The sequence below is a fragment of the Podarcis pityusensis genome (genome assembly GCF_964106645.2).
Source record: "Podarcis pityusensis genome assembly, chromosome: 10".
NCBI lineage: Eukaryota > Metazoa > Chordata > Lepidosauria > Squamata > Lacertidae > Podarcis > Podarcis pityusensis.
In genome coordinates, this window is record NC_138035.1 from 24,658,035 (window position 1) to 24,670,296 (window position 12,262).

Sequence of the window (12,262 nt, forward strand, 5' to 3'; positions counted from 1 at the left end):
CATTGTAAATTCAAAATGGGTAAGGGAAATTCCCCACAGACATATTTCAGTAAGTTTGCAAATGACACTGAAGTTTTCATTGGCTAAAATAAAATGTTGCAAAAAAAAGAGATACCCTTACCTGTTTTGTATTTCCTTTTCTCCGGAATCAACATAACAAAAACATAACCAGCTGAATATGGTGGCACACAATAACCTAAATTTGATCCAACAAGTCTGTTGTCTCAAATCAGCAAGCCCTCAAACAACGTTAGGTGCCTTCTCAACCTCAAGGTGAGCAACCCCAAGTAAAGCTTGTCTTCCAACACCTTTATTTCCCCCAGGTCTTGTCCTGAATGTGAACACATGTATTCACATGAAACTCAGGATCAGGGTCTTAATGGAAACACCAGCAACACAAGAATAAAACCTGTTGAGATCACTGCAGCAGTGCTGTCATCAGCAGACCCTACAACACAATTACTCTCCAGGTCCAGTTTTCTGCTTCCTGCCTGTTTTATTGTCCAGTATCAAGACAGGTTATAAAACCTGCAAAACTTTTGTCATTAGGCCCACCTTGCAAGGCACACCAATCCTTAAATAGATTTTAATCACTGAATGTTATCCAGTGAACCCTACATGCTATGCACAATGGGGTTTGGAGCCAGAAAAGCAAAATAACAACTGTGAGTGAAAACTCTTTGACAGGCGATACTTAGAGAGCCTGAGTTCAGTCAACTGCAACTATAAATCATGCCAGCAGACTTCCAGATCACCTTATACCAGCATATACCTCTGCACACCACTGCTCTATTTCTTTTTAGCTTTCTCTTTCTTATTCTGGCCTACACTTTAATCTTCTCTTCCTGCTAAATCTTCTCTTTTACTCAATGGATTTCTCCTGCCTATCTCCTCTTTTTTCAAACCTCATCTTTCTCTCTAGATGCTCAGATATACCAGTCTCAAAGGCTCTTCTGCCTATGACTGTAAAGTACCAAATGTGCTTTCCAAATTATTTAGGTCCTCAGGAGGCCACTACAGAGGGCAAGGGAGACAGTGGTGGTGGTACAGAGCAAAATAATAGTGAGGAGACAGACGGGGGCTTGATCAAGACTGAAGAGAAGACACCAAAACCCTGTGAGTTTTCAACGGCATCATCCTCCCCCCTTTCCCCCCCCGATTGTGCTGTTTCCCTTGATCTGTGGTTGGAGCCTCAGTCTGCTGGAAGCAAAGGGGCCAGGGGGGAAATAGGCAAACAATGGTTTGCCATGTGTAGAAGAAACAAGCTCTATTTCATTATCTAGCCAATTCCTTGATCATCCCAAAGCTCCTCTTCAAGGCGCAGTACATATCTCTGTATAGTTACTAACAGGGATTACTAACAACTGACTCATATCTTGCCTGTGTGAAAGTGGGTGTCTCTGAATTAACTTTAATGGTGGACTCTCATAAGGTATATCGGCAGAACTGTATGAAGGTGAATTTCTGGAGGCAACTTATGACCTGGAAGGTAAAGTATGCAACAAAGATATTTAAACATTCTTACTGAAATTGATTCCCCTCCCCCAACAGTATAATAGTGACGTTTTTGAGGGAACACTCCTTCAAAAATACCGCAGTGACTTGGGGGAAAAGTTCATGGAATCTCAATTATTATACTATACAGAGTGCTCTTTTGATTAAACAAAAGGTGCCAGAACTTATATCTTGATAAAAGTGCTGTAAGTACCCTCACAAAATGGCCATGGGTGGGTGGGGGGAGAGGTGATGGTACATGGTACTATCACAAAAAAGCACAGACTATACTGTATGTGACTCGGTTGTTTTGCTTATCCTCATAATAGCCCTGTGCAATAGATCATTATTATTATTTCGCAAATGGGAAACTAAAGCTAGGAAAGAGTGGCTTGCTTATGGCTGAAGCAGGAAATCAACCCAGGTGGTATATGCCCAAATCCATTGATCCACCTACTGAAACGCATACTGTCTCCACTCACATAATACTGAAGAACCAGTTTTTTAAATATATATATATATATAATGTGATTAGTTTCTTCTGCAAAGTGTGAATGATGCATTGTTCTTTCTGTATGAAAGCCTTCTCAATAACTGACTGTAAAAGACAGTTACTGGTGTGTGAAGCTATTTGTGAATTCTGTATTGGTTAGAGAAAAATAATAGCTAACTTCTTTCTCTCTAAAGTTCTGAGTATAAGTTAAGCTGTTATATATATAAAGGCCACAGTCCCAGTCCAGATGTGTAGAGCTCTAATACATACATGGCGCTGTCACATACAAAGTCTTTCCCCATTCATTGCAATTTCAGGGACCGTTCCATGCATATATCCCTATTTAAATAAAAAAATTCTAAAATTGTCCAGTAGCACCTTAGAGACTAACTATGTTTGTTCTGGGTATAAGCTTTTGTGTGCATGCACACTTCTTCTGATACACTGAAACAGAAGAATCGTGCATACAAATGAAAGCTTATACCCAGAACAAACGTAGTTGGTCTCTAAGGTGCTGCTGGACAATTTTTAAATTTTTAAATTTATTTTGACTGCATCAGACCAACATGGCTACCTACCTAAATCTATATCGCTATTTGTTTGCCTAGTCTAGTCCTTGACATGGAAGTGAATGGGGAGGGATGTGCTTGGTTGGAGCTTCATGTGTGCATTGAATAATTCATAGAGTTCTGAATCTGGTTTCATATGTATTCATAAATACATACGGTATTTAGACTGGGATTAGGTTGATGGCCCCATCTTCATGAAGTTGGCTGCAGATAAATCCCATTATAACTTAGAAGTAGGTGATTTATCTCTAACCACTGTTGAAAGTTGCCTGGTGGTCTAGTTGTTTTCTATCCAATGTGACTGTGATCTTCCAAAGTTGTGTGCTGGTAAGAGTCCCATTCATTTACTGGTACCTTTTGTGGGCATAGCCTGCTAGTACTCAGTTATATATCATTTAATCATCAGAGTGTTCTTGAAAGTTACTACTCCTGAGACAACTCACTCTGCAGTTTACTCACTGTTTGCAAATAAACATGGCAAGCCTACCCACCTCTGATCCTGGTGTCACTCCACTAATGATATTTCATATGTAACTGTAGTGTACTTAAAGAGAAAAAGGCCAAGTCATGTTTATATGACCAGCAAGAGAAAAATAACTTCATGTTATTGTCATACCACTTATACAGCTGGGTTGTGGAAGTTGGCAGGGGAAGTTAATAGCAAATATTGTATACTACTGGTACTAAATGAACTGTATGGATTATAGAAGCTAGTAATATTCCTTCAATGCTAGTGATATGGAATCATGGGGCGGGGTAGGACTGGTGGCAGCAATGCTTCTGAATATCACTTTCTGGAAACCACAGGGAGGGAGTGTGCTATTGTATTCGAATCCTGCTTTCAGGTTTCCCCCAGGCACCTGGTTGCCACTGTGAGAACAGGATGCTGGACTAGATGGGCCATTGGTTTGATCCAGCAGGCTCGTCTTATGTTCTTATCCTTCATACTCTGTGCCCAAAAGAATTAAGCTAAAAGTCAAGTGTGTGCTCTGCTGTGTAAATGACTAGCTTATGCAACATCAGTGAATAAATCGTTTTTGCTAACATGCTGTCTTTTGAATTTGCAATGTGTGCTTTCAGTAGCTTGGGATTTTTTTATTTCAGAGATTTGGGTGGCTGACATTTGCCTGCTGGGTATTCCATGTGCACACGGGAGCAACCACATAGTTCTGAATCAAGTTTCATACACACATGCGAATGCATATTTATGGTCTGTGTGGGATTGCTTCACCATCCCAGGATTACAGTTTACCTGGAGTTTTTCAGAGCATTTCAGAACTCTTAATATTGTTTAAAGGGAAATGTTGTGGCAACAATAGAAAAACATGGATCACTTAGTGGACAGCAGAGATGTATGTGTAAACATGACTGAGGGCAATATGAGTTGGACAAAGAAGCATTCATGGTACATAGAAGCAGTACGGCTGCATGTGTGGATAATGATTCTGTGTCTGCATAATACCTGCACATTAATTATTTTTGCAACAATAAAACTAGAAAACTTTATTTAAAAGAGAGAGGAAATTATTTAGACTGAAACTGTGTTCTGGATATCAACTTCCATGTGAAATTCTGTTACTGCAACTAATAATTATCATGTTGCTTGCATGTTAACATTCCTTTAAGGAGGCAGTACAATAATATATTGATTGCCTGGCCTTCAGGGTTATAATTTTAATTATAAATGTATTAGTCAATTTTTAAAATGGAGGGAAGTGTTAAATAACATTTATTTCTTACAGTCTTCATATGCTTTCTCAAATTAGAAACTGGTGGTTTGGCTCCAAATTCTTCCAGGAAGTGAAATATATTGAGTAAAAAAAATGATTTAGTGATTCACAAGCACATTTCATATATATAATTATCAATTTCTGTCCTTTCCTTCCTTTTGCTTTTTATCCTACTTCAGCGGAAGAATGGATTGTGGCCAATCCAGAACTCACAGACAAAACAAAATTCACCATCACTGGCCTGCCAACTGGATCAAAAATCTTTGTTCGAGTAAAAGCTGTGAATGCAGCTGGTCCCAGTGAGCCTCGGATGCATCCACAGCCAATTTTAGTCAAGGAAGTGATAGGTGAGATGGGCTGTTTACTTATGTCTAGGGGTGGAGGGATCTGTCCATGTTGGTTCCCTCAGTTTCTCATTCTTACAATCTGAAATTCAGTTCTCCACATTTCTGCAGCAATCCGTGTGTGTTTTTTAAGTCCTAATGAAAATTTGAATATTTTGAATACTCCCTGTGAATTAGGAGAAATTTTGTATGCAGTTTTGACTAATGTACATATTTTTGCAGGCCATTTCCTTTAATATAATGCTATTTTGTATGTTATTTTCACTAATATATGCATTGTATGCACATTTCCCCCTAATATGTGCATTTTTGTAAACATTGGTTGGAGAACTGCATCACAAAATCTGGAGAAGTGTGAATTTCGAATGATGGTTGCGTTTGAGTTCTCATACTGTTTTGAAAGTGTGTGTTAATTAGGTCCCCCCGCCTCCTGATTTACCATTGCCAAATATTGTCTTTGAGAAAACTTTAGAAAACAGTTAAGCCCAATTCACATGTAACAATCTTGACTTAAGCTCATGTCTTATTGAACCAAGAATGGGTATTGGACCTGCATGGTCATCACACCCTCATGCTTGCTGCTTTGTGGTCCAGCTTCAGCACTTAGATGCATGTATGCATACATAATTTTATTTGTGTACAACCTTTCCTTAGTTAAACCATGCTCAAGGGGGTCTTCAACGTGAAGAATTACACAATTAAAAATATAACAAAAATAGTCATAAACAATAAATAAAACACATCAAAAAGTATGCAACCAAAATAAAAATAAAGATACAAAAATAATATCAATAACAGCCTCACAACAACAAAAATCCTAAGCAATACCCCACCTCAAGAGTCTGTTCAGAAGCCTCAACTTTTGTAGCTGGAGTCAGTCAGGGCCCCACCCTCCCAGGCCTGGCAGAAAAAGGCCTGCAAAGCAGGGAGCAGGTCTTCCAGGACTCACAGCCAAAATGGTTGTTTAAACCACAGTTTCCCATTACGTCTATCCTGTCCTTTTACCAAAAAAGAGTCCAAAAGGCACGATGGAACAAAGAAGCAAGTCCTGTGGTTGTAGCACTGCTGATAGCCCAAAGTAATCAACTTCCTTTAACAAAGCAAGAGTACTGGCTCTGGTTTTGCAGGCTCCATATCCAGCACTTCAGCTCATCTCAGTTTAATCCCAGTATTAACTGGCATATGAAGCCAGGATCAGGTCCAGTTAATCAAAGACGTTTTTAAACAAGTGCACTTCCCTTCCTTCTTTTTCAAATTAAGAACCTCCGAAGATTCGTCTGCCAAGACACTTAAAGCAAACATACGTTCGAAGGGTTGGAGAAGCTGTGAATCTTGTTATTCCCTTCCAGGTAAGAAACAAATAAATATAATTTTTTATGTGAATGTCTGCATGACACAGGCAGCCCCCCATTTACGCAGGGGTTGCATTCCAAGGCACTACACACATCAGTGATATCACGTATAATTAAAACCCATTGAAACAGCCTTCAAACACCCCACTCTGCCCCTATTCTGCCCTTTTAGTGACGTTTCAGTGATGTCTTTATGACATTTCTGGGTTTGACATGATGCATGTATAGTCACATACATATTGAACGCGTATAAACGGGGGGCTGCCTGTATTGTCAAAACAGCAGCATGTGCTACTGGATTTTCTGCCTGTGTTCAATAATATGCAGGTCCTATCACTGGAGGTTGTTTATTTTTTAAAAAAGTTCATATTAGTTTCCAGTAGTCCCAGAACTACTCAGGACTACCAAGAAGTCACTAGAAGAAACAGGTATTTCAGCCTCTCATTGAATACTTGTAGGACCAGAAGAGGAAATTATGGCATCTGTTCAGATGTACTAGCTGGTAATGTCAAAAAGGTTAAAGAGTATATGCTGAACGCCCAAAACTAGTAATACTGTGCTTATCATAATAGTACATGTATGTGCATTGTCAATTCTTTTCCAGGCCTGTTACAGGATTTTCATTAATACTTAAAGCCCTAAAGACATAGGCCCCAAATATCTCCAACCCTTTCAACCTTCTCAGGTGTTAAGATCTGCAAAAGGGGCTCTCTTGCTAGTCCCTGTCACTCCCAGAAATGTGGAGATTGGTGGCCTGAGAGTTCTCTGTGGTAGCCCCTAAATTGTAGACCTCCCTCCCCACAGAGGTGAATCTAGCATATTCATTGTGCAGCTTTCACCATTTACTGAAGATGCACTTATTTACCCTGGCATTTGACAGTTAAGGTATTTTGCTTTGTGGGACCCACATTTTAAAAAAAACAAAAACCATATATTGTTCTGCTTCATTCTGAACCATTTGCTTGTCTTTAATTGTAGCAGTTTAATCTGTTGCATATTATATTGGTGTAACCCACCCTGGGACCTTACACTAAAGGGCAGGTAAGATATCATACAAATAAACAAAATATCAGAAATGCAGCTTTCTCTTACTGTCATTTAAGTCACAGGGAGTTATTTTGAAGCCTCAGTCTCTGCCTTGAAAATAACTTGACAAAAGAACTGCAATATATCTCAATGTGTTCAGAATGAACCTGCAGTTATCGTTCAGTAAGCAGCTCCTTGACTTAAACATGCAGTTCTCTGTTTAACCTTATTTAAAGATCACCGTAAAATAATACTACAGTCATATAAAATTTGGTCCGTGGACATGTTTGTTTGTTTCCCCCCCACAGGGAAGACCAAGACCTAAGGTCTCTTGGAAGAAAAATGGAGCTCATGTAGATAAGAACCAAATTAACATCCGCAACAGTGAAAATGACACAATCATCTTCATCCGAAAGGCAGAAAGGATCCACTCTGGGAAATATGACATGAAAGTCAAAGTAGACAATTTGGTGGATAGAGCCACAATAGAGATTCAAATAGTTGGTACGTGTAAAAATTTGGAAGCTATAAGAATATAGGCTGTTAATTGGGATGTACTAGCAATCCTTTGGCATGTTTTGGGCATTCCTAAAATGACTGCAAGAAGCTAGGAGTTAGTACCCACTGTTCTATGATCTCTTGTATGTTCCTCTTTAATGTCTGGAACTGCCTTCTACAAAAGACAACATATTGAGATAGATACATCATAAGTTTTAAAAATAAAGTTGAATCCTTTACTACTCTGTGCATTAAAATTACAGGGGGCTCAACTAGATGACCCTTGTGCTCCTTTCCAACTCTACAATTCTATGGTTCTATAAATTTCAGAATATGACACACTTCTTTCTGATATCATTTTAATCCTCTACTTCAGATCAAGAGTGTATATTGGATAAATGGAAGGGGAAAGTGCAGGAAGTCAAACTGGACGTACATTCCAGCTATTTAACTTTGCCGAATGATTACATTTTATATTTATCAATAAAAAGCAAAGGGAACTGTGTTGTTCCATTAAAGCTCCAAATCCATAATGGATTAATCCTTTCGTTAGAGCAAACCAAAATGTCACAAGAATGATCATGCTTTCGAGCTCTCTAGCATTGTTCTAGCATTGTTCTTCAGGATAGAAGTTTAAGAAGGCAGGGGTAAATGGGACAGGGGAAAAGCTGGTTTGATGTTGTAATCACGTCTGAATTTGGTCACAGTTTTAAGAGGGAATGAATTGCAAACTCAGTTGGATTAGGTTCTATCCAAATATAAAATCCAAGAGTTACCCAGATCTCTCTCCAGCTTTACGCGAAACACACAGATTCCTTTGTTAGAGGGAACACAGAAAGAAACGCAGACTTTTTATAAGCAAAGCTAGAAATTAAATTTAGGGATTGTACTAGTTGTTATTGTTTTTAAGTCAATACAGTAGAAGCCAACTAGGATAATCTAGTGGCTAGAGGGAGCAATGTAACGGTTAATCTTCCTGCTGTGATTGCACCTGACCCAGTTTCTGTGTGAGTCTGGAAGGTTTTCCTTATTATCACAATGAAAAATAGTTTCTCACAAATATGCCTTTGAGAAAGTTAGATGGTTTGAGGATACACATGCTGATGTTTCTGAAATATGCTCTTTTTCAAAAAATATTTAGAGAATGTCAGCCATTCATTCTTTGCTGAAGTATCTTAACTCTTATATTTGAAGTTTTTAAATGCGATACTGACATTTAAGTTGATACAAGTAAAACCTGCAATAAAGTGATACAGTTTATCCTCATCTTCTAATCAGAGTGTTCAGGGTTTTAGCAAGCTAATCATGATATTCTCCAGAATGCTCCATTATTACTTACACACTTACACACCTTTGATACTTAACGTTCAGTGGCTACTGGTCATGCTCACTCTTCACTGAGCTATTATTATTATTATTATTATTATTATTATTATTATTATTTGCCCTTGAGTTGTTTTTAAATACATTTTGTACCTATACAAGCCTCGGGTCTCCCGAAGCATGATACATCCCTCTAGTTTCTCAATTTCTCCCTATACTCATCACCTAAGTGTGCAACTGGGGGAGTAATGGGACATATATTATTATCAAATTAGTTTGGTTGATATTTGCAGGTGATCAGAACCTATGCTGCAGAAGTAACCTCTTGAAACCCCAAACCACACAATTTGGGTAGATATTATGCTACCTCTTCCCTCAGTGTTGGCATCATCCACCTGATGCATGTGATCATTAGAATACAGATGTTACCACTGGAGTGAGGGACCAGCCTGGCTGGTTACGGTATATGAATCGGTCTGTAGTTCGATTTGACTCAGTAAAACTAGAAACTCAGTTTCTGCAAGTGAATAACAGCCAGTGCTATGGAAATTTGCACAGAAGTTAAGGCCCACTGAGTTCAATCATGCTTTCTGGAGAGAGGATCTATTTTCCCTGGGCTCACTGTAAGCCCTGCAAAGACAGCAGCAGGAACACCAGAGCTTTGGAAATAAGTGTTAATGTCACCCACCCCAGCATCTCTCTTTGCTTCTCCGCTACCGAGAGGCAAGTCAGAAGCTGCATTTTATCTGATCACACAGTAATCCTCACAGCTACAAGCCAGTTCTGCCTGGAAGCAGGCTTCCTGCAGGGGAATAAACCTATGGTGTCTGGGCTCACAGTAGGTCCCTAAAGGCAATAGGAATGTAATGTCTCCCCAGCTCTCTGTTGGTCACCCCACTACCAAGGGAGACAAGTTAATTATTTTGTTCTGTATTGTTATAATATGTAAGTCACTTGGGGGATCATTTGATGAGGAGACAGGAAATACATCTTTTAAATTAGAGTTGGGGACAATCTGGCCTGTGGCCACTTTTGGCCTCCTGGAGGTCCAAATTGGCCCACGAAGCCATTTCCCCCAAACCATGTGCACCCAACCATCAGCCAACATAATTCATGACATCATCTAATGGGTGCTAGTGCAAGCTTAAATTCTGTGTTGGCCGAGCAACTCTTGTTTCCAGCAGTGAAGAGCAGTGTGAAACTAAACTGAAGATTTAGCCACTGCTCATCAGTTTGTGGTTAACTCATGGTTTGTTTAACACTTAGGCAAATTGAGCATATTGTTGCTGTGGAAAAGTGTGAAATATTGATGGTGCTACTTTATTGCCACAGATCGTCCAGGCCCACCACAAATTGTAAAAATTGCAGATGTCTGGGGAGAGAATGTTGCTTTGGAATGGCAACCGCCCAAGGATGATGGCAATGCAAACATAACTGGGTACACAATTCAAAAAGCTGACAAAAAAAGCATGGTAAGTAGACTTTTTGACCCAGCAAATCTTAGGATGAGACTTTTATGTGCAAGGTGGTTTGGAAAGGTTGCTACTTCTTGTGGATGTTACGTGCTTTTGTGATACAAGATACAAGGTGCCTTTTCAGCTGCTGCTGCTACAAACGACTTTACAACAAATTTGACCAGCATCTGTGATATTTGTGGCCAGGAAAATCCCTTACTTCGTAAGAACATTGGATATTTTTCTCTGCTGCCTATTAACTTCAAAATCAGCAGTGCTATTAAGTAATTTTGCACTCTGGACCTGTTGGTAATGTTTAGATGGTTTCCCCCCATCTCTTCAGTTGACTTGAAAAATAAAGCAGTTAATACATTTTTTACTAAATAAATAATAGAAACAAAGCCCAGTCCTCTTCTGCCCTGGTCCCAGTTGCTGTGACTGTTGTGAACTTTATACTGTTTGCATTGCTGTTACTTCTCTGCCAAGCTGAACAAGAGTCTTTTGAAGTGTGCTTTGCATGCTGTACTCAATAAAGTATTCTTGAAAGGATTTAATCTTCCATTGACAACATTGCTGCTTTAAGGTGGATAACTATTCTAAGCCAACTATATAATATATTCACCCAGGCATAAACCACCCCAGACCCTGCAGTCATCATGTGACAACCTTCTCTCTGTGCCCCCTATGAGGGAGGTGCAGAGAGTGGCAACACAAGAATGTGCCTTTTTAATGGTGACCCCCCTGGATGTCATGGACTGGCTGCATGCAAAGCAGTGGTGGGAGGCACCAACTGGGAAACCTCCAAGGGAACCCCCAAAGTAAGAAGGTTCAGAGCCCGGGCATTGGTGGTGGGATGACGATGAGTGGTCAGAGGGAGAAGAGGGAGCAAACTGGGGCGAGGAGTTGTCAGAAGCTGAAGAGGTAACAGGGTTTCGTGAGCAGGAAAGGCTGTGGCAGGGAGCAGTTCAGAATCAGAGACAGAAGCTCCTCCCCCCTGGTTTCCCTGAACCCAAAGAGGTATGAAGAGGGTGGAGCAAAGACAGGCAAGACAAAGGAGCCTCAGACTGCAGATTGAATTAGGTCTGCACATGTGAATATGTCTATATATAGATATATAACACACAGGCTGTGCTTCTAAGCTTTTCATTTTATTTTGGTTTGTATACTTAGTTTTAATGTTTGTAATACTTTTAAGATCTTTGGGGTCAGTTCTCAGCGGGGGCAGGGGGACCTACTAACAAATACAATAAATAATAATTTGGAAGAGGTCTGTGAGTGGCCATGCTGATTCTGAGGTTTACTGCTGAACTGCTTTGTTGATTTTATGCAATGCAATGTTTTGACTATGTTTAAATGAATTTTTCCATGGTTTCATTGTGTGTGTTCACTGCTCTGGGATCACAGGGTTTAAAGGGCAATCTATAAGTGTAAATAAGAAAAAGCAAGCGAACTAGGTAATGTGGACACAACTCCTTGCAATGGGAAGGGTTTTGCATTCCACCCCACCCTCCACCCCCGACTCCAGTCTCTGGCTTTCTTATCTGTGGTGCACTTTAGCGATCAATAGGCAAAGTGAACTTTGCCCTGTTCCCCACCCCTAAGTTCAGAAAACTCAAATTTCAGCATATTCCTTTCCTAGAATGATCATCTGGACTACTATAGGGAATGTGCCAATTACTAGAATTCACTTTCTATTCATATTTTACTGCAAAGTATAAGTAAGTAAGTAAGTAAGTAAAGGATTTCTTACTTCACTTTTCATGAAGTACAGTTTTATCAAACTCGTACAGCTATTCAAAAAGCTTATCATTTGCCATAATTGGGTACTTTGGAAAACCTATGAAATGGTGTATGGCATATGGTTGCTGTTTTTGTTACATAAGCAGCTGCTACTTATAGAACTAAATGGATATCTTTATTTCTGTTTCATCTATTTTGAGCTTGGGCTTTTTGATGAACTTTCTTACTTCCCTTAACAT

The 12,262-nt window shown here is 39.6% G+C and overlaps 1 protein-coding gene across 11 annotated transcripts in view; it reads left to right on the forward strand.

Moving 5' to 3' along the window:
- MYBPC1 (myosin binding protein C1) overlaps positions 1-12,262 on the forward strand; it is a 94,343-nt gene that overhangs the window by 70,922 nt on the left and 11,159 nt on the right. For 9 of the 11 annotated variants that reach the window (XM_081023955.1, XM_081023960.1, XM_081023952.1 and 6 more), the window contains 5 exons: positions 1,000-1,116; positions 4,466-4,633; positions 5,891-5,979; positions 7,317-7,512; positions 10,162-10,301. In XM_081023955.1, coding sequence (XP_080880081.1) covers positions 1,000-1,116; positions 4,466-4,633; positions 5,891-5,979; positions 7,317-7,512; positions 10,162-10,301 — 710 coding nt within the window. The remainder of the gene's footprint in view (positions 1-999; positions 1,117-4,465; positions 4,634-5,890; positions 5,980-7,316; positions 7,513-10,161; positions 10,302-12,262) is intronic. The other 2 variants (XM_081023953.1, XM_081023962.1) reach the window with 1 other exon arrangement.